Here is a 23,838-nt window from a genome sequence, read left to right on the forward strand (position 1 = left end):
TGTGAAATAATGGTATTATTATTTACCCTTTATAAATGATACTTTCCCGTCATCAGTATGATAACATGAAAAGAACCCTGGATAGAGAATTAAGAGACTTGAATTTTAGTTCTCACTTTGTCATTCTCAGGGTGAATGCACTTTGGGATTGGCTCTACTCCTGGTTGAGCTTCATTTTTCATCTGTAAAATTGGGGGCTTATGCTAAGAGTTCTTTGTGGTTCCTATCAGTATTAAACTTTTATAACTCTATTATCCTTTTTCTAAAATAGAAAGCAATAAAATATCAACATAATGACTAATACAGAATTTGGGCAATTTAAAGTAGCAACAAATACAAGTTATGTTTTACTCTTGCTTGCATCAATGGCGAATTTCGTAAATTTCTCTGGTCCACATTTTTGTTTTTTTTTTTTTAGTCAGTTTCTTATAGATACTCTTAGCCAAATGACATAGGTGATAATTTAGTATTTTAACGATTTTACATTAGCTAGTTTATTTAAACAAGATAGCAGATAACTTGAACAAACTATTGCCTTAGTATGCAGTCCGTTTCTTCAGGTCAGAATGTTAGAGTTGTAAAGGCCTTAGAGATCATCCAGTATGACCTTATTCTCAGATGAGGAAAAGTGTTCTTAGTACCATTATTTGGCATTTTTTTCTACTTGGACAAAATACAGCATGAAAATTAAAACCATTCTCCTTTGCCGTGCTGTTCCCAAATGGAATAACACAACCTCGTGGTAAAGATGATTTATGGCCAGTTTACTCATATTTACATTACCTATAGTTTTTATTTGATGCAGGTGAATTTAATAGCTTAGAAAGACTAATATTATTTGATTACTGATTACTTATAGGATTATTCTCAAATATTTAACTAGATTTTTGGACTAGTAATTTAGTTTTAATGTTAATGGAATTATAGTTGCAAATGACATGTTATAAGACTTGTGAAAGAAGTAATTACATTGTCTTAGTAATCCTCTTCAAACAAAATTCAAGGGCAACAAATAGAATGTTATATTCAAAACCACTTTAAGATAAATAATCTTACCCATTGTACGATTCAATGTATTTTGTGTTCTTTGGACATACATCTCTAAATTCACGTGTCATTTCTTAATTGAAATTTACATATCTTCATAGTGACACCCCTGGATGTTGTTAAAATTCGACTCCAAGCCCAAAACAGCCCATTTTCCAAAGGTATGTACTAGTTATCCTAAAAGTGTTTTTACATTTTTAAATGTTACTGCATTCATTTATATTTGAATAATTCTTTTTGTCAGTTTTTAAAAATTGATTCTTCTTTATCCTCATGCAGAAACAGTTTTTCATCACTTAGTTGCACATAATGAAATCTATATAGAAAACAAATATGTATATATAACACTTTTATGAACCTACTAATTACGGCAGAGGATGATTTTATATTTGGGTATGTGTCTTATAAGTAAGAACAGAATTGTACTTGTAACTGACTTGAGAATTTAGCTTCCTCCTTAGTCTAAGAGTGTGCCGATCCCGGAACATCAACAGTCATCCAACTGTTGCTTGAATACAACGATAGGAAATTTATTTATCTTATAAGGCAACTTGATTAATCGCTAGATAGTATAGTTTATTTGGAATTCAAGAAGAGTAATTATGTATTTTTATTAGATGGGCAAAAGTAGCAATTCCTTGATCAATTTTTATAGTTTTATAAATATAATGGCACTTCAAAACATGTTTAAATAGCAGAAAACTGCCTGGACTATGAGGATTTGGCTCACACATAAATGTCGCTCTGTTGAACACATATCAGTGAGATGAAATGAACAACTGGCATAATTCAGATGAATGACAGGATAGATGGATTGTAGGAAGACACTAAAAAGTAAGCTCATTTCCTGCACATTAAAAGCAGAAGGAGGCACTTGAGTTATGTGTTATGAAACTCACAGAATTATATATGGTCAAACAGAGATGATAATTTTGGCATAAGAATGAGTCCTGTAATGGGAAGGAGTCTGTTAGAGAAAGTGGTAAATTATACAGGAGGTGACGAATGTCTAAACTGAGTAGTGTAAATACAGAAAAAGGGACAGAGCATAACATTTACATTGATGGAGAAGCACATTTTTTTATTATTATTTTAATTGAGAAACAATTGACATAAATATTGCATTAGTTTTAGGTATGCAGCATGATGATTTGGTACATGTATATGTTGCAAAATGGTCACCATGATAAGTTTAGACAACACATCCATCACCTCACATAGTTAAGAAATTTGTTTTTTCTTGTCATGAGAACTTTTGAGATCTACTCTCTTAGCAACTTTGCAGATATACTTTAGATTTCATAATATATGTTTCTCTGCATTTCCCCTTCACACCACAGTTTTCTTGTGGTCAAATAGAGAAGACACACACACCCATGTTCTCTTTTCATAACAGGTTTTCCTTCTTTATCTTTCCTCTCCATTCCCTCAGATAACTGAAAAGAATTTATTTTTGTGTGCATTTGCTTACTACAGTTCTGAAAGCATAAAATCCACTAATTTATGCTATTACTTTATACAACTGTGAATTTAGATCCCAGAGTTATGTCATTAAGCAAATCAAATAAGTAACATTTCATCCTAAAAGGTGAGGACAAGGTTATATCTCCTTATAATTTTCTAGTCCCCTCATTGTAATTTCAATTTGTTCATCAGGAAAAATAACAAATTTTTGTGAAGTAGTTGTTGACTGTCAGAATCTTCTTTGTTAGGAAAATGTTTTGTATATAGTAATGGACTTATGGATCACCTATGTGTCTGTGAAGAAGAAGGCAGCAGAGCGTGGTATAAGAAGCCAGGATGTTTTCAGGGAACATTGGTAAGGAGATTATATTATAATCACGGTATATTTTTATTTATATGTTTACTCTTATGTATGAAAGGTTTTTCAAATTGTAGGAAAGTAAAATTTCATCATATGGTTCACATACTTATCCACAAGTAAAAAGATATTGAAGTAGGAAAAGGGAAGTAGTTCTTTGCTTTTAACTCTATTAATTTTCCTTTCATCTGTTCATGCTTTCTTATGTAGAAAGAATAAAAGAGAGTAAACTTTTTAAATTTTTGTATTTTAGATAATTGTAAATTATGTGCAATTTTAAGAAAAATGTACAGATAGATCTTATGTACCCTTTTCCCAGTTTCCCCCAAATGGTAACATTGCAAAACAAGTACAATATCACAACTAGGATATCAACATTGGTTCAGTTAAGATATAGAGCAATTCCATCACCACAAGGATCCCTCTATTTCCTCTTACAGTCACACCCATTTCCTTTGTGCACTCCCTTGCTTTTTTGTTGTTATCTCTGGCAACTATGTGCTTTTTCTATGGTAGATGATCACTGTTATTGTTGCAAGGTTTAAAACCTTATTCACTGTGACTATTCATTTTCCTGCTTAGAGTTTTAATTTAATTTTATTATTATTTTTTAATTAATATTTTTATGGTGGCATTGGTTAACAAAATCCAGTAAGTTTCAGCTGTACACTTTAACAGTAAAGCATATATATACATTTACACTATGTGTTCACCTCCTATAGTTAGATTTCTTTCTGTCACCATATATTGACCCCCTCTCCCTTCTTAATTCCTGGCAACTACTAGTTTGTTCTCCGTTTATATAATTTAGTAATTTCAAGAATTTTATACAAATGGAATTATAACATATATAATACATCAAGGTTGGCACTTTCTGCTTAGCATAATTATGTGGAGGTTCATCTAAATTGTTGCATTATCAATAGTTTGTTCATTTTTATTGCTCAGCAGTATTTTTTGATATGGATATACGACATTTTGTTTCTTGGGTGTGTTCCAGCTGCTACATATCTTGACGTACAGATTTTTGTGTGAAAGTGTTAAAAAGAAAACTACTCACTGTTTTTCTCTCTGAACACTGCTTACAATACTTCTGAACCAGATGTGGGGTTTTTTTCCCTCACACTGAGCAATTCTCCATTTCTTCATGGACACCTACTAGGTATCCTAGAATTTAACTCAATTCTGACATTATGTACCTGAGTTAGCTTCAGATTCCAAGGTTAAGGGCTCAGTCTCACAAGATTGCTTCTACTTCAGATGCCAATTACAAGTCCAAGTTGTCACCTGTGTTTCTGACCGATTGACTATAAATTGAAGTTCCTATGACTCCCTCCTTGGGTTTGAAAATTGGCTAGAATGGTTCACAGAACTCAGGAAATAGTTTTACTTACTAGATTACCAGTTTATTGTGCAAGTATACAATTCGGGAAGAGCCGAGTAGAAGAGATACATAGGGCAAGGCTTGGGGGAAGGGATTTGGTGCTTCCATTCCCTCTCCAAGTGTGCTGCTGTCCCAGCACCTCCATGTGGTCACCATCCTAACAACTTCCAATCTCCATACTTTAGGGATTTTTATGGAGGCTTTATTATGTGTGATTGATTAAGTCACTGGCCATTGGGGATTGATTCAGCTTCCAGTCCTTCTCCCTCCCCCAGGGCCCGTGAGGTTGAAGAGTAGGGTAGAGTAGGGGAATGGGGCTGAAAGTTCCAAGCTCTACAGGCATACATAGTTTTATATGTTTTGCTTGATGGTGCTTCCCAGATACTGCATTTTTTTTTTTTCCAAATTGAAGGTTTGTGATAGCTCTGTGTAAAGCAAGTCTGTTGGTGCCATTTTATAACAGAATTTACTCACTTTGTGTGTCTGTCACATTTTGGTAGTTCTTGCAGTTTTCCATACTTTCTCATTATTTTTATATTTGTTATGGTGATCTGTGATCAGCAATCTTTGATGTTACTATTATATTGTTTTGAGGTGCCACAAATCATGAGACAGCGAACTTAATCGTGTGTGTTCTGGCTGCTCCCTTGATCAGCCGTTCTCCATCCCTTTCCCCCTCCTCAGATGTCCCTATTAGCTGAAACACAACAATAATGAAATTAGGCCAGTTAATAGCCCTTTGGTAGCCTCCATATGTTCAAGTGAAAGGAAGAGTTGCATGTCTCACTTTAACTCAAAAGTTAGGAATGATTACGCTTGGTGAGGAAGGCATGTCGAAAGCCGAGATAGGCTGGGAGTTAGGCCTCTTGTGCCTGGTAGCCAAGTTGTGAATGCAAAGGAAAAGCTTTTGAAGGAAATTAAGCGTGCTATTTCAGTGAACACACCAATGATAAGAAGGTGAAACAGACAATTGCTGATAGGGAGAAAGTTTTAGTGGTTTGGATAGAGAATCAAACTATCCACAACATTCTCTTAAGTCAGCCTAATCCAGAGGAAGGCCCTAATTCTCTTCTATTCTGTGAAAAGTGAGGAATCTACAGAAGGAAAATTTGAAGCTGGCTGAGGTTGGTTCATAAGATTTAAGGAAAGAAGTGGTCTTTATAAAATAAATGTGCACGGTGAAGCAGCAAGTGCTGATGTAGGATCTGCAGCAAGTTATCCAGAAGATCTGGCTAAGATGATTAATGAAGGTAGCTACACTAAATCACAGATTTTGCACTAGACGAAACAGCCTTGTATTGGAAGATGCCATCTAGGACTTTCATAGCTAGAGAGGAGAAGTCAATGCCTGGCCTCAAAGCTTCAAAGGACAGGCTGTGTTGTTAGGGGCTATTGTAGCTGGTGATTTTAAATTGAAGTCAGTGCTTGTTTACTATTTTGAAAATCCTAGGGCCCTTAAGAATAATGCTCAGTCTGTGCTGCCTGTGCGCTATAAATGGAACAACAAAGCCTGGATGACAGCATCTCTGTTTGTAACATGGTTTACTGAATATTTTAGCCCTTTTTGAGACCTACTGCTCAGGAAAAAAAGATTCTTTTCAAAATATTACTGCTCATTTGCAGTGCACTTGGTCACCCAAGAGCTCTGATGGAGATAGACAACGAGATTGATGTTTCCATGCCTTCTAACACAACATCCATTCTGCAGCCCATCGACCAAGGAGCAGTTTTGACTTTCATGTCTTATTATTTAAGAAATACATTTCATAAGGCTATAGCTTCCATAGATAGTGAGTCCTCTGATGGACATGGGCAAAGTCAATTGAAAACCTGGAAAGGATTCCCTGTTCTAGATACCATTAAGAACAGTCATGATTATCAACATTAATAGGAGTTTGGAAGAAGTTAATTCCAGCCTTCTTAGATGACTTTGAGGGTTTCAAGCCTTGAGTGGAGGAAGTAACTGCAGATGTGGTGGAAACAGCAAGAGAATTAGAAGTGGAGCCTGAAGATGTGACTGAATTGCTGCAATCTCATGATAAAACTTGAACAGATGAGGAGTTGCTTCTTATGAGCAGAGAAGGTGGTTTTTTGTGATGGAATATTCCTGGTGAAGATGCTGTGAAGACTGTTGAAATGACAGCAAAACAAAGGATTTAGAATGTTACATAAACTTAGTTAATATAGTAGAGTTTGAGAGGATTAACTCCAATTTTGAAAGAAGTTATACTGCGAGTATAATATTATCAAACAGCATCACATGCTACCGAGAAATTGTTCGTGAAAGGAAGAATCAATCAATGCGGCAAACTTCACTGCTGTCTTATTTTAAGAAATTGCCACAGCCACCCCAGCCTTCAGCAATTACCACCCTGATCAGTCAGCAGCCATCAACATCAAGGCAAGGCACTCCACCAGCGAAAAGATTACGGCTTGCTGAAGGCTCAGCTGATGATTAGCATTAGCAATAACGTATTTTTTTAATTAAAGTACATACATTTTTTGGACATAATAGACTACAGAGTAGTGTAAACCTGTTTGTACACTGGGAAACCAAAATTTTTGTGACTGTATTGCGATACTCACTTTATTGCAGTGGTCTGGAACTGAACTTGAAATATCTCTGAGGTGTGCCTGTAATTACTTGGTTCCCCTGGCAACCAGCCCCCTCCCCCCATCTTATGGTTATCTAGGGGCTTTCCAAAAATCCCTTCATTAACATAAACTCTGATGTGGTCGAAAGGGGCTTTTTATTAATTAACAAAATACACTCCTTTCACCTTTGTCTGGAGCTATTTCAGGATTGAGGACAAAACACCAAATATTATAACAAAAGAAGCTTCCATTGCTCTTTATTACTTAGGAAATGATAAGATTTGGTGTGCTCTGTGTCACAAACCAGGGACAAAGACCAAAAGATCTATTTCTTATTTTAAATCATAATATCAGTATAAGTCTTTCTGTGGGATAAGTACTCATGACTTATCCCGGCAGTTGCTGGATCATATGGTAGTTTCATGTTTAGGGTTTGTTAGTGTAAGAATGTCCAAACCTGGAGAAACTTTTTGTAAGAGTTTATTAGAGTTTATTTGAGCCAAACAGAGGATACGCCTGGAAGGAACATCTTAACAGAGAAAAATGCTTCTCAGAGTGACAGTTCGTTGTTTCTTTTATGCATTTAGAATTGAGAGAAGTAAGGAAGATTACATGAAGGTGGGAGACAGCAAGGTGGGGATCGGATTATAGGATAGTTAAGGTTATGTGCCCTCCGGAATGTGGTTACATTTATTTCAATTTAGATATGTTAGTCTAGATACACAAAAACAATGGATGGTTTGCTTAAGGCAAAGAGTTACATGCTTGGGGCTTGACCTGCCCAGTTAGAAATTTTTGATCCAATCACCCTGTGAGGTTACTTTCTGTTGAATCCTCTTTGGTCCACACCGGATAGAGCTCAAAGTCCAGGTCCCCCACTCAGCCTCCACTGACACACTGTGGGGGAGTACCTCTTTACTGTTGGACAGGTGCAATGGTCTAAATGTTTGTGTGACCTCTTCCCCTCTACTCCCCAAATTCATATGTTGAAATCCTGATGCCTGGTATGATGGTATTAGTAGGTGTGGCCTTTGGGTGGTGATTAGGTCATGAGGGTAGAGACCTCATGAATGAGATTAATGGCCTTATAAAAGAGATTCCAGAGAGCTGTCTTGCCTCTTTCGCCATGTGAGGGTACAGTGAGAAGGCCCTCGAGTGACCTTGCTGGCACTGTGATCTTGTACTTGGATTTTGGACTAAGCTGTCAATATAAATTGATAATGTTTTCATTATCAATCAATGGAAATATTTTCTAATTTCTCTCATAATTTCTTTTGCCTTGGATTACTTAGATGTATAATACTTATTTTCCCAATAATTGGAATTTTTTGTAGATATCTTATTGTTCTTGGTTGTCAGTTTAATTCCAATGTGGTCAGAGAACATACTTTGTAAGTTTTAAGGGTTTTTTTGTTTGTTTTTTGTTTTAATTTGGTGAGTTGGTGAATGGCCCTACAGATGATCTGTCTTGGTGAATATTTTATATGCACTTATTAATTTTTTTTCTTATAAACAACAGAAGTTTATTTCTCACAGTTCTGGAAGCCAGAAGTCTGAGATCAGGGTGCCAGCAAGTTTGAGTGAGGGCCCTCTTCCAGATTAAAGATTTCTTGCCATGTCCTTACATATAGAAGGGCATCTTGTATGCACTTTAAAACCTTTATTCTGCAATTGTTTCTTACTGATTTTTTTTTGTTTTATCAATCACTAATAGAGGATGTAAAAATCTTTAGTTATGATTAAACATTTATCTGCTTTCATTTGAGTTCTGTCAGGTTTGCTTCAGGGTTTTGAAAGCACTGTTATTGGAGACATACACTTTCATACCTGATTTGTTTTTATTATAATGAATGTCTTTATCACTGGTAATGTACATTATCTTGAGGTATTATCTAATAGTAATAATAACCATTTCAGCTTTCTCTTTATATGGTATATCTTTTTCCATTCTTTTACTCAAAAACAGCATGTAGTCAGGCCTCATTCTTTTACCTTCTCTGATAGTGTCTGACTTTTAAGTGAAATATTTAATTCTTACCTTTAATGTAATTCTCAATATGGTTGGTTGTTAGTCTACATCTTATATGTTTCTTCTAGTTTCTCCCTCTCCCCACCCCCTTTTGTGCCTTCTTTTGGATTAGTTGAATTATGATAATGTTGCATTGATTCTTCTACATGTAGTCCCATTTCTAGGAGATAATTCTCCAAGGTGTTTCGTATTACTGTACATCTTTTGAGCAAGTTACTGAATGCCCTTTTTGCCTGACCATCTTTTCAAGGATGTTCATATAGTGAATAACCTTGGAAGATACAGTGTTTCCTCCTAGAACAATGGGAAGGCATCCTTCCTGCCCGTTACAAAAGATTTAGGGTTCCTAAGCTCAGATTTCCTGTCCTTTAATGCAGTCCACTGTGTGTACCAGTGTCATCTAGCCTGTCTCACATTGCCTTATGGAAATTGGGTCTTGGAGAATTGGCACAAAAACGTGATACTCTGGCTGCTACTGTTTCTTAATAAACTGTCTTCATCTCTTAACTCAGAAATTCTTGTGTTCTGCCAGCTCCCATGATACCATGGCAGGCTAATTTGTTAACTTGCAAGTAGGGTAAAATCTCAAGATCCTTCACTATTCTTTATACTATTCACTTCTTCCTCTTCCTTTGTTCTGTTCTTCATATGTAATATATCTTCGTGCATTATAAATTCCACAATTCAGTGTTATATTTTTATTTGAGTAATATTATATCTTTTAAAGTAGTTAAAAGAAGAAAAGGGAAAACTACGTTTTATATTTACCCACATAGTTACCATTTTTTGTACTTCCTTTTTGAAGATCTTAGTTATTATTTGGCATGTTGGCCCTTCATTCCAAAGAACTTTTTTTTAGCATTCTTTTAATGCAGGTATTTTGGCAATGTATTCTCTACTTTTGTTCATCAGCTATTGTCTTAATTGAGCCCCATTTTTAAAGCGTATTTTGGCTGCATATAGAATTCTGGCTTAATTATTCAGCACCTTAAATATGACATTGCGTTGGCTTTTGGCTTCCCATGTGTCTGATGAGAAGTTAGTTTTCATTTTGTATCATCCTTTCTCTAAATGTATTTTGTCATTTTTTTTCCTTTTTTGTTTTTAATTTAGCATGGGATTTTTTGAGGTTTGAGGCTCTGTAAATTGCCATCTTTCAATAATTTGCGGAAGTTTTTTGCTATCACTTCATCAGGTAATTTCCTGTACCATTCTTGCTCCTTTCATCTTTGGCTTCAAATAAACCTATGTTATACTACTTGATGTTTCCCTTGGGCCCCTGAGCTCCTATTCATTTTTGCTTCTTTTTCTACACTTTCTCCGGATTGAATAAGATCTGTCTTTAAGTCCAGTGATTCTTCATTTGCTATCTCTATTCTGCTGTGAAGCCCCCTTAGTAAGTTTTTCATTTCAGGTTTAGAATTTTTATTTAGCTGTTTTTTATAGTAATTATTTCTTTCTGAAATTCTAAATTTGTTTATTATGCATATATCATCTTCTGAGTTCTTGAAAATATTTATAATGGCTTCTTTAGAGTTCTTGTCTGCTAATTGTATCATCTGAATCATCTGTGTTGGTTTCTATTGACTGTTTTTTCTTTGAGTATGAGCACATTTTCTTGTTTCTTTTTGTGTCTAATGAATTTTAATTGGATAGTGGACATTATGAACACTTATTGTAATGACTGGATTCTTTTATATGTTTCCGAAGAATCAGTTTCGTTCTAGAAGGCAGTTAATTTTAGCTGGATACAAACTCCAAACTCATGCTCCCCTGGGAGAGGGGTGGTGCTGCAGGACCATGTTTTTGCATAATTTGTATTGAGCCAAGTTTTGTGGCAGATAGAGTATGCAAATTTGGAGGCTTATGCCCTTTGTAGTGCTTTCCTTTCCATGATTTCCCCCCTAACTTTCTGATTATTCTTCCAGTTTGGACTTTGTGTTTGCCATCTCAAGCAAATGTGCTTTTTGCCACTCTCACAGGCAAAAACTGCAGACTTGCAAATCTCACTCATTGCACTTTGTCTTTTAATGGCAAACTTCCATTTAGTTTCTGCCTGCTTTTGGTTTCTCTCCAGAGATTTCAAATATTGTGTTTCAGTGATGTTTTCTCAGATTTCATAATTGGTGGGGAGAGTTAATCCGACCAGTTCTCTGCTTTCTTTTTATAATAATCTTTGAAAAACTTGGTTTCTTAGAACTAAGTAGGACAGTCCAAAGCCAAGTAATATAGATTTTATTCTATAAGCAGAAAGTATCATCCAGTAATACTTTACTTGTGTTTGAAAGTTGAGAAAATTCCTTTTTTTAAAAAAAATTATATCTACATAAATCTGAAAAGCTTACATGTTAGAAAAAACCACTTGAGAGAATCAAATTACCACTCATTATTAGTATAAACTTTTTGTATCTCAGGTTCAGGGATATATTATGACTACATTTTTCTGTTATAATTTTAGGATGCCTTTTGGAAAATCATTCGCAATGAGGGCATTAAATCCCTGTGGAGTGGCCTTCCCCCTACCTTGTAAGTTGAAATTAATATTTTTCTTACTAAATGATAGTGGCTGTTTTTATAATCGGCATGATTAGAGAAAATTGTGCATTTTTGATATTTGAACTTTTTTATTTTCGAAAGCATTTTTTTATGAGTCCCACAACCACGCATACATCTGATGACTTGCTAGGACTCACAGAACCTAAAGAAGGTTATACTCATATCTGTAGTTGATTACAGCAAAAAGATACAAAGCATAATCAGTAAGGGGAAAAGACACATGAGAAGTTGATCAAACAATAGGCTCCAGAGTCTCCCCTCATGACATTGCACAGGATGTTCTTATTCTTTCAGTACGGAGCTATAGCAGCATGTGCAAAGTATTTCTACCTTAAAGCGTACTTGAATTCTAGAGTCTAGGGCTTTTATTGGGGGTTTTGGCATAGGCACATCCTGTCTTTGTGACTAGCTCTGATTACCAAAACTCCAGACCCCCAAAATGAAATTAGATGTTTACAAAAATCACATTATTTGCACAAATCAATCTAGACAAATTGGTTTAATGCTCCAGACATACCAAAAACAAAAACAAAAAAACACCTTGTAATAGGGACTATTCCAAGAGTTAAATTTCTTGTAGTTGGCCAAAGGGCAGGCATGCAGATATGCCCTCCTGAACATTTAGGAGTTTTGAGAAACCAGGCCTGCAGTGTTGTATTTTATTTTCACATTCAGAAATCAAGAATTTGGTGTTTGTTCAACTTTTTGTTTATTTTACTAAAATAATGCGATATTGTAATAAGTATACTTTCCCTTTTCCAGCTAATTTTAATTCTCTACTAACTAGCTATTATGTGAATTATTGTGATAAACTAGTAAGGCTAAATGTAAAATCCCAGCTAATACCTTTCTTTCTAATTTATCTTTTTATGGAATAAATTAGTCAACTTTGAGGCATATATTTTAAACATTGCCCAAGATTATAAAGTTAGTAGCAGATCCAAGACCAGCAGTCAATCCTATTTCTAAATTCAGTAATCAAACTTCACTCTAGAACATTAGGCATTTCACAGTATAGTCTATGAATGTCCTTTAGTTAGTCCTTAAACATAGACTGGTTTCTTGTTGCATTAATATTTATGACGGTGTAGACGGTGTCTACAACTTTATGTTTAACGAATAATTCCCTGTTGACATTTTCATTTGAAAGAATGTCAGTTTTCAAATGTCACAGTATTGAAATTTCCTCAATACTCATATATAATTTTGATGATATTAATTGTAATTTATTTCCAGTTATAAGCAGGTATGATATATGGTCCATAGTTCAAAAATATTTTACAATTGCTCTTGTACTTTTTACTTAAGTGATTTTCATGTTATGGTAAATATAATTGGGAAAGAAGATTTGGGAGACCAGAAAGAGACAGAGTAAGTCTAGGAGACAGAGAAGTGTCTTCCTTTGTCCTTTCCTGTTTATAATTTGACTGGATGCTCTATAACCTATTTTCACAACTAGAATGAAACCTCCTGGAGGTCAGGTACCTATTTTACATTGTGGCCTACTGAGTTAAACACTAATAATTTTTAAAATAAAAGAAAAATTTGTCTCAGAGGCTGATTTGTGTGGTTTTCCGCTTATACAAAATGTAAAGATTTTAGCTTGTATTTAATAATATATTTAAGCCTTATTATGTACAGATCTTTTTGTGTGTGTCTAACAGAGTAATGGCAGTTCCTGCTACAGTTATTTACTTTACCTGCTATGATCAATTAACTGCTCTTCTGAGATCTAAATTAGGAGAAAATGAAAGCCACATACCAATTGTTGCTGGAATTGTGGCCAGATGTAAGTAATAAATGTACTATATTTTCATTATGATTTGTGTTTAAAGCTTTTAAAATTTTGACATTCATAGAATTTATATAAAATATAAAGTGGTGGTAATATGTATACTGCATTTGTAGTTTGTATTAACTCATTCATGTTTTCACTCTAGAAGTCATATGGTATGTTAATTGCCATCAGAATGAAATTGGATCAGTCCATCCCTGCAGAATCTTGGACAGAGATTTTAGAATGATTTTAGACTTTAGATTCTAGATTGTAGGACAACATCAGATTGATGTCAAATTGATGCCAAAGTCCCGATCAGTTTTCTTATAGACTTTGAGATTCAGGGTTTAATCAGAAGAAAATTTGCCTCTATGCAGAAAGACATTTTTCTCTGTGTAGTTGGAGTGAGGTTTTTGTTGTAGTCCTAGTTAATATGTAATATTTCTGGAACTGCCCTTGAAATAATTGAAACCAGAAAGAGTAAGGTATATGAAAGCAGATTTTTAAGAAATACCTTTATCAAGGAAGAAAATCTTCACCGATATGTTGGCATCATTTGCTGTTTAATTTCAAAGTTAGCAGACATTTCAGAATAGAAATTTAAAATATAAAATGCATGATATAGAAATTTCGCATGTGCGTTTGCATAGTACATGGCTTCGTTTTTGTTTTTTTATATTTGCTTGTTTGTATTAGTTGGTGCAGTAACTGTGATAAGTCCATTAGAATTGATTAGAACCAAGATGCAATCAAAGAAGTTTTCTTACAACGAACTGCATCAATATGTCAGCAAGAGAGTATCTGAAGACGGTTGGATTTCTCTTTGGAGGGGCTGGGCTCCTACTGTTCTTAGAGATGTACCATTCTCAGGTAGGATTTTATCTTATTAGTGTCTGCTAAGTTTTAGGTAGCTTTGTCTTATTTATATATTACTTTTAAATCAACTAAATTTTAAACTCGTTAAGGCTAAAGATAAGCTATCTTCTTTAGTAACCACAAACTTTTAGTTCAATGTTGGGCTTTCAGAGCTTTATAAGTCTTAATTGAATGAATAATTTCTAATTTAAGCCTGGTTTTCTTTTATCCCTTGTTTAATTTCTTTTTAAACATTAATGGTGTGTATTTATATTTAGATAATACAAACTATCTTTAACATTATTCTAAATAAGTCATAATTAGTAAGATAAGTAAACTACTGCAAATCAGAATATCATAAAATACATTTAAGACCACCTGTAAATTAAATGACTTCTACTTTTTTTCAGTTATTAAAGATAAAAATCTCTCCCATTCAATGAGCTTCCTGTAAACAAGACTGTTATAAATCAGATAGGAGATTATGCTAAACATTGAATTAGGAAAAGGGTGAAAATCATGAAAAAGAAGTATAAAAATCTAACAAATAACTTGTAGAATGTGCATACCTCAGTAGTATTTCTTTTGTGAATCACCGGAGTTTTCATTTAAAACCTGAAAGAAATAATTATTGAGAACCCTTGTATTAAGGTTCCTCTTTCTTTTTCCTTTTGAGTTAGTCTTTTTCTTGGGCTCTCTTGTTTACATCTCTGTGCATCTTTCCCTTTTCATTAGTATATTTCTTCATTTTGTGTTCAGTTATTCTGTTCAGAAATACAGTATATAATTAAATCAGTTTCCTAGGCCAAGTGTATTTTTTTATTATATGTTTTTGATACAGAAAAAGTAACAGATAAATAATGATGAATATTAATAAAATGAACACCTGTGAAGTTACCACTTCAATATATGAACTAGAATGTAGCAATTTTTTAAATCATAAAACCACATATATCCTCTACTGTCACAGTGCCAGTGGTAACCACTATACTGAATTTTTCTTTATCATTGATTTAATTTTTAAAAATAGTTTATCATATATGTATTATTGCTAAACAGTAAATTATTTAATTTTGTCGATTTTTGAGCTTATTTTACTAAAAAATCTTAAGATTCAATCTTATTTTTATGTGTAACTGGTTTCTTCTTTTTTATCCTTGTTTATGTATGAGTTCACAAGTTAAGAATACTGTTGTCAGTATTTAAGTCTCATAGTGTACATGTACAAGAATTTCTCCAGTATTAGATTTGCTGGTTCACATAAATATATACATTTAAATTTTTATTAGATAACATCAAAATCTTTTCTGAAGTGATTGTGTGGATCTACACACCTACAAGCTTCTTGCTTCTTCACTTCATAGCCTCACCAGCACTTTTATTGTCACAGTTTATCTAGTAATTTAAAGTGGCTTTTTCACTTTAATTTTTATGATTATTAACGAGACTGGGCACTGTTTCATTGGCCATTCATTTATCCATAATTGACTTGGGGGTATGGACTGAAATAAGGATTCAGTTGCATTCTCATCCTTTCTCCCCGTGAATGGATAGTTATCCCAGCATTATTTATTGAATAACTATACTTTCTTCAGTGATTTGCATTGTCACCTCTGTCACATGAAGTTTTCATGTATGCATGGATCTGTTTCACTGGCTAATTTGTCTAACCCTGTGCTATTACCACAGTATTATCTAAATTACTAGTGCATTAGTAAAAAATCTTGATGTTGCCTTACTTTTTTCCCCTAAGAATGTTACATTTCTTTATTACACAACTCTAAAGTGTCTTAGTAAGGATTTAAAAATTTCTTTGTAAAGATTATATACAACCGTTTTTTGTTTTGTTTTGTTTTTTTAAGATTTATTTATAGGTACACCCACTCATCCTCAACTTTTGGTAGCTATGTTAAAATCTCTATCTTCGTGACTGGTGTTACAATCGATTTTTGTCTGCTAGCTTAAATTTAGCTACTTTTGAAATTCTTGTAAATTCTAATTTGTCTGCACATCTTTGGGGTTTTCTATACTGATAATATGTAAATTATAACTACTTTGTTTCTTCATTTTTAATTATTATAGCTTTTATTTTTTTCTATCTTACTGTGCTGGCTAGGACAGTTTTGAATAGTAGCAGTGATGATGTTGCATCACTATTATTTTCCTCATTTTTCAAGGAAATAGTTCTGTTGTTTCAGTATTATTTTTCGGTATAGGTTCTCAGTGCATATCCTTTATCAAGTTAAGTTTTCTTTCAACCCTAGTTTTCCAAGAAATTTATTTGCTCTAAATAAAAGTGTGTTCAATGAACTGCTTTTCCATCATTTTAGATGATCCTGTGGTTCTGTCAATGTGTATGGCATCTAACAGGCTTATTATATTTACATTACCTTTGCATTCCTTGGATAACCCAATTTAGTCATAGTGTTTGATCTTTTATGAAACACTTTTGTCTTCAGTTTTATTTAATTTTTATAGGATTTTACACCTATGTTCATGAATGAGATTTGCCTATACTTTTCCTTTCTCCTACTGTCTTTGTCAGGTTTTGGAATTAAAATCCAAACTTCACTGATGCCTAGTTTTTATAAGACTGCTAGAATGTTACTGAGAATTTGGTTCCTTTTTTTTAAATCTCACCTAGTATGTGTCTGAACAGAAAGCAAGGTGCATAAAGGTCAGAATTTCTCTTTTCCTTTAATATATAACCTCCAAAATTTTCTTTAAAGTCTGCATTTCATTTCTAAATATGTTTTCATTCTCTTTTTATAGCAATGTACTGGTATAACTATGAAGTTTTAAAGAAATGGTTGTGTGAGAAATCTGGTTTATATGAACCTACATTTATGATCAACTTTACTTCAGGGGCATTGTCTGGTTCTGTAAGTTTATTCTTTTAATAAGCCAGAATAATGATAATCTTATTAAAGCAGAACAACATATAATATAGCATTTCATATCTGTTGAGAGCACTTTTGGGCTGCACTGCTTTAAAAATGTTCTATTTACTATCCTATATTGAGGAAGTAGATTATTAGCCATTTGAATATTTTAAAATGCACTTTCTGACTGTGTTTTTATTATGTTTAAAATACATTGTTATATTTCTGAACAACTTTTGGACCTGTTAGATAACTAGATTTATGATAATAGTAGTTTAAATAGTGTTTTCTTATTTACAAAGTGTTTGGCAATTTGCTCATTTAATGCCAGTAAGTAATATTTAACAGAGTATCATCTCGTGTGTATAATTGGATTGAATAGAAGGAATTTCATCCTCTGCTGCTAATTCCTGTTTCTTTGGGAATATTTTGGCTAAATAATTCTTAATTTTAACAAAAGTTGCATGCAGAAGGTAGGAATCTCAACCATTTTTGGGTAGTAGAGCGTTTACCTTGTCCCACCCCTCCACATAACGAAAATATTCATAGCTAAGTTTTCAACTCAATATAGTGGATTTCCTTTATGCAGATTCACATCACCATGATCTTGGTCTCAAAGAGTTTTCTTATACCAACATACTTACAAATGAATTTATGCTGACTTAGAGTGAGGTGCTGACGTACTGTAGCCGAATTAAGAGTGAAAGAGCATAGTGAGATGATGAAGATCTGAAAGAAAATATTGGAATAATTGTTATCAGATAAGAAAGCCACTGTGATTGAGTTGAAAACTTAGCTATGAATATTCATAGGTCTGAGATCTGTAAAATAGCATAGTGTGGGTTGTAAACCTTTTGAAGCAAAAAAACAATTACTTTTTTTAAAGCAATTTCAGTAGTTACAATGCCAGCAAAATCTTCTCATTATCCGTCTTATTGGTGAGGTGATTAAATATAACTTAATTTTATTTAAATTATATCTTCATCCAGCATGAATGAAGAACCAATACTGTGTATTTTTAGAAATTCATAATAATTAGAATTACGGCACCAATTCCATACTTGAAAATAAATGCGATGTCTAAACACAAGTTGAATAATGGCTTTAAAATGTCTTAGCAGCTTTCTAGCAATATGAAGGACAAGTTTTTCTATTTTACTAGTACTTTTTAACAGAAAATTTATTTTAAAACAATTTTAATGATCTAGAAAATATTGCTGCCTTTTGACTGTATTCAAATAAAAATGTCTCCACAAAAGAAAAAGCGTGTCAGTGTGACAATGTCCTGGGTAGTCTAAACTGCATCATTTTAGAGTGTCAAAGAGCACTATTACCTTATTGCTTGCTACCTTTTCCTACTACATGCTACGTTTTGGAGATGGAGGAACAATAATTGATTTTATCTTGAAATCTTTGAAACATTTTATTTCGAGAACTTAAGTCAACATTATTGGGGTGAAATAAAATATAAGTAATTTTAAGAGTCATTTATGAGCATATTAGCCAAATGTGAGTTGGGGAGCAAAAAAAAAAAAAAATAAAGACTAGGTTTTATTACACATGGCTGTGATATTATCAAATATTATGAGACATTCTTAAGGGAATTTAATTAAAAAAACTTCTTTGCTTAATTTTGTCATGAAAATAATTGTTGACTTCATTTTGAGATAAGTTTTCAGAAATGTTATTTGTGAACTGTTGTAACTATTTGATAAATACATTGAAACCCATACAAAGGGTATATGTTCAAAGTGCATTTTATTTAAATTTAATTTTTTATTCTATAATTTTCTTAAACATTTGTTAGAACATTTTAAGTGCTTGATAGATATTTGAGAATCTCTATTTTAAAATATGTATTGTGTTATACCTTCCGTAAGTGAATAATGGAACACACAGGAGAATCATACTGTGGAAACTGGTTTTGGAGTCAGAGAGGTCTAGTTGGAATTCTGACTCTGGCACTAGTAGTTGTGTGACCTTACAAAAGTACAGGAACTTTTTTGAGATTGTTTTACTTCTGAATTTTGGGAGAAATACATAGGATGTGTATGTATTTCTTTACATACTATATACTATATACTAAGATGTGTATCTGTTTTCTTTAATAAAACTTTCTCTTTAAATATATCTGGTTTTATTTTAACTTTCAGTTTAGTTATGATTGTCAGTATTATCCTGGTTAAGTAATGTGCTATTTGGAAGAATGTAAAAATATTTTGGGAAAAATTTAAAGGTAGATTTAAATTAATCAATTTTTTTTTTGGGTAGTTTGCAGCTGTTGCAACTTTACCATTTGATGTGGTAAAAACACAAAAGCAGACACAACTTTGGATGTATGAAAGTCATAAAAGTAAGTTTAATTAATTTAAAACATTTTCAAGCTGTTATGAAAATTTTTGTTTTTCTTTCCAGATACTGTTAGGAATATTTAAAATAAGGATAAGACTTTTCTTTTTTTCTGCCTGACTCTAACTGAAAGTAATACACTGTTAGAATGAAATACTCAGAAAAAAATACTCTAAAACCAAACAAAAATTTAAGAAATCTTAGTCTGTGTATTTTGCCTACCATCAGTTAAATCCCTTATCTCCTATATAGATTACATTATATGTTTTTTTTCCCAAATCTAGACAAATTAGGGTGAAGTATATTAAATTACTGAGAAATCTTTTTCTCGTGGTGTGTTTTGTTTTGTTAATATGTGTAGAATTATTTATTCTTTCCTGATTAATTTTTAGCTTTTGTTTTTTTGGTGTGTTTTTTTTTTCTACCTATTATCCCATCTATTTTTACTTCTTTATAACCTGTAACTACTTCTAGAACTAAAGTGTACTTAGTTGCATATATTAGATCCCTTCGGTCATTATTATCTGTAGAAAGTATATAGTGAACCCATTGGAAATTATTTATTACAAAATTGTGTTATGTAAGCCTTGTGATTAGCCTATTATAATGTAAATAAATTGTTCTAACCCACCATTATATGGCATACAAAATAAAATAGGTATTCTCACGTTGAAAGAAACATTGATAACACACCTCTGAAAATGCGTCTGATTGATATTAGTGACAACTTTGTCCTTAACTAACAAAAGTCCTAGTCAGCTCTAATATTAGAAGTGAACTAAATCCTGAGAGGTAATCAAAGTTTATTATCAGGGTTCTCCAACTTAACTGTTTTAGGTATGAGCCTTCCAGCTGCCTAAGCCCTATCTCTTCTCCCTTGGGAGTTCAAAATTATTTTAATTTTTCCATCCAACTCATCTAAATTTCTGTTCCTCTGATAAATGAACTATTGAAAGTAGTAGAAATATTCTCTTTGGTATAACTTATCATGGATGATTGATGACTGGTAGTGGTGTCATTGTCGTCATCGTCATCATGGTGGTCATGGTAATGGCCATCGTGACAATGAGGGAAAGGTGGGAATCTCTACAGGTAAATTTTTCAGCACACTAAAGTTGGAGATCCACTTACCTAGGTAGATAATCATTGGCGTCACCTGGGGTGCTTTTTCCACTACACCAAAGGCCGAGCACCACCCTCAGTGGACTCTTATTTAATCTAAAGTGGGGCTCCAGCTTGTGTATTTTGAAAATGTACTCTAGGTGATTGATTGTACATCCTCATTTAGACTAGCACCAGGGAGCATCGTCTTTCATTAGCTCTCACTCTTACCTATCATTACTTTTTTTTCTCCATTTAAACCCAAAAGGAGAAACCTTAAATAAGCCTGGGGTCTTAATTTTCCATGATTATTCCTGGTCACTTTTACTTGTTATTCTGCTTCAGCTATGAACAATTTATATTTAGTAAGCTATGTTTCTGTTGAAAACTACACTTCTGATTTGAGTAATAAAAGCCCATATTTTTTCTCATTTTCATTGTACATTATTTGTCCCCAAGAAAGAAGTAAATCAGAAGCATCTTTCTCCATTCCAGATCTCAGCTATACCAAATCCTTTATTTCCAAGAAAAAAAAAAACCTATAGAATGATGATCAATTCCATTCATGAATAGGATCTCTGTATCAATGCACTTAAACCACTTCTCCCATCCTTCATTAGTCGACTGTGATTAAATGCCTACTTGGTGTTGGGTACCATGCTGGCATATACAGATAAATGAGGTAGAGGCATCTTAAGTCTTCAAAGAGCCCATAATCTAGTGGAGGAGAAGCACATTAGGATGTCGTAAGTGCCAGATCCTACAGTAGAGGTAACTTTTACCTCATTTATGAGTGCATTATTTATATTTAATTTCTTAAAATTTAATCTTCTGTTTCAGCTTTTTAAACCTGGCTCTGATCCACCTGTTTTCCACAGGTTAACTTTTTCTCTGAACATATTCAGTATTTTAAAATACTTCAACAGAAATTTTAAAAAATCATTTTTTAAAATAGTTATACTTGGTAAATAAACTTCTAAAAAATGCTCAACCTTAGTATTAATGAGGAAAATGGCAACCAGAACAGCAAAGGACATTATATGCTCTAGATTGTTGGGGAGGATGTGGAGCTGTGGGAACTTCCATGCTGTGCAGGCGGGACTATAAATTTGGAAGAACTGTTTAGGAAATAATCTGGCAATATCAAGAAATACTTTTGAACAGACAATTCCACTCCTAGATATGTATCGTAGGGAAACTCTTGCATTTCTACAGGATATTTGCTGAAGGATTCTTAATTCCCAAAAGTTAGAAAGCACCTAAATGTCCTTTGGCAGGGAAATGAGTAAGTTGTATTAATCCATATAAAGTAATACCATACAGCAATTAAAACGAATAAAATGTAGCTACATTGTCAACATAGATAACCCTAAAGCACATTACAAGAATAAAAGTACGGTATGATACCATTTATATAAAGTTTAAGAGTATGAAAAAGCAAGTTTAGTTTACACATGTGTTCAGATGCAGTAAAAGTTTAAACACATGGCATGACAAAGATTAAAAAAAAGACAAGAGAGTGGTTACCTCTGAGGAGAGAGAAAGACTAAGCAGAAAGGAATATACAGGCGTCTTCCACTGTATCTGAAAGGTACAGTTGTTAGGATTTGATAAATTTGATAGTAAATGAGTATTTTATTGTTCACGCTTCAGATATTTAATAATCAAACAGTATGTTCTTATAATGTAAGAAGTTACTATTAATTACCTGTAAAACTAGCTATTTAATGTTGGAACTTTAGGCAGGAGACAATTTTAAGGGTCTGTTAGCACTCTGTCGTGACTTACCTTCAGTTATTAACTTTCTGTCCATTTTCTTTTACGGCTATTGAAATAGAGACCATTTGGGGCTTGAGTTCTACAAAATTAGAAATACCCAGCTATTTGGCTTCCTCTCTTTTACTAGTTGTTTCCAAAAGTTAAATGTAATTTGAACATAAAGTAGAAAGTTGCCAACTTGTAATATAATGTTTTTATCATTGACTTTTTAAAAAAAGTTAAATTTCATTCATAAATACTTTGTTCTTGATTTTAAAGTAACTATCCTTCCTATTGGGTTGCTATAGTTATTATACTACTTATATTGAAAGTATAGCTTCTTAAATCATAAGGCCTTGTTTATGTTCATAGAGAATCTGATATTTTATATAAATGAAACGAGATAATAAGCCCCAGTCCATTTAGTGGCAAAATTCTAAAGAGACATTTTTGAAAGATATTTGTCTCTTATCTTTCCTTTTTTTCCTAGGGATGCTTCATAATATGTCCTTTAATCTTTCTTAATGACTCAGAGATTCATCAGTGTACACATTAATTATTTGTAGGGTTTTGCAATGCAGCTCTCAGAAACTAGTGAGGGTAATACAGGAGTATTTGCCCATCATCTAGCTGATCTCAAAGACTGAAATCTTCAGCATGTCAGCTGTCTCGGTGTTCACATGGTAGTATGCCTGCTTCTTAGCAGATATGTTATTGCATCTAGTAGTCTGTGGGCTAAGCCAACATCATTGGGTAAAACGAAGGTAAGTGAACTTTGTATATGAACAGCTCATTCATAAGCTTTATGTTTGAACTTTAGTGACATCTATTTTTGCTGGTTTTTTTCTTAACTAAATTAGTTTTTTCCCTATGTTCCGGACATTTGAGAGGTTGCAAATAAGTGAGATGTTACTGTTAGTTGAAGGATGAATTTGCCTTTTGGAGGAAACAGGGCTGATCTAATTTATTTCAAGACTGGCACATCTATTCAGAAAGGTTTTAATAAAGCTGGACCTTACTAGAGAGATTGGGCCATTTTCCTCAGAATTTCTTTTTAGAAAGAAAAAAAAAATTAATGTATGCAATACAAATTTAATGAAACATGATTATCAGGGCTTCTTTTTAGCTTTGGGAACCCCATGAAGATTTTTATCTATCTGTAAAATTTTTCATTATGAAAGTTTTTAAGACTTGGAAAAAAGTGTAAAGGATATCCACTTCCAAGCCTAAGAAACAAGCATCAGTTCAGGGGAAACCTTTGGCATATTCCTTGATTCCACCTAGTCCTTATACACCTTTAATCTTACAGTCTTTTTCTAATTTATTTTTAATGACCAACTATTAGAAATATTTAAAATAGCTCTTTAAGCAAACAGATGTCTTATTATTATAATGAAATGATATACCCCCAAAGGCCATAAACACTATTTTATGTGTATTTGTATTAGAAATTAAGTGGTATTTTGTAATAGTATCATTTCTTTATTTTAACATTTAGTTTCTGTGCCTTTGCATATGTCAACCTGGGCTATAATGAAGAACATTGTTGTTAAGAATGGGTTTTCTGGACTATTTACAGGTAAAAATATTTGCTTTACCAAATTGTTGAATAAAATGATTACTTTTACTTTTAAGTCTATCACCTTCCTAAATTAACTTTCAGTTACTTCAGAAAGTTACTGG

The 23,838-nt window shown here is 33.1% G+C and overlaps 1 protein-coding gene across 5 annotated transcripts in view; it reads left to right on the forward strand.

Moving 5' to 3' along the window:
* SLC25A40 (solute carrier family 25 member 40) overlaps positions 1–23,838 on the forward strand; it is a 47,106-nt gene that overhangs the window by 20,155 nt on the left and 3,113 nt on the right. For 2 of the 5 annotated variants that reach the window (XM_039878203.1, XM_039878204.1), the window contains exons 4-11: positions 1,149–1,208; positions 2,760–2,866; positions 11,336–11,403; positions 13,098–13,222; positions 13,907–14,080; positions 16,838–16,947; positions 19,219–19,300; positions 23,654–23,734. In XM_039878203.1, the coding sequence (XP_039734137.1) occupies positions 1,149–1,208; positions 2,760–2,866; positions 11,336–11,403; positions 13,098–13,222; positions 13,907–14,080; positions 16,838–16,947; positions 19,219–19,300; positions 23,654–23,734 (807 nt within the window). Of the gene's footprint in view, positions 1–1,148; positions 1,209–2,759; positions 2,867–11,335; positions 11,404–13,097; positions 13,223–13,906; positions 14,081–16,837; positions 16,948–19,218; positions 19,301–22,721; positions 23,627–23,653; positions 23,735–23,838 lie in introns of those variants that run through there. The other 3 variants (XM_039878206.1, XM_039878205.1, XM_039878207.1) reach the window with 3 other exon arrangements.

This window comes from Pteropus medius, unplaced genomic scaffold (assembly GCF_902729225.1).
Source record: "Pteropus medius unplaced genomic scaffold, Ma_sr-lr_union100, whole genome shotgun sequence".
NCBI lineage: Eukaryota > Metazoa > Chordata > Mammalia > Chiroptera > Pteropodidae > Pteropus > Pteropus medius.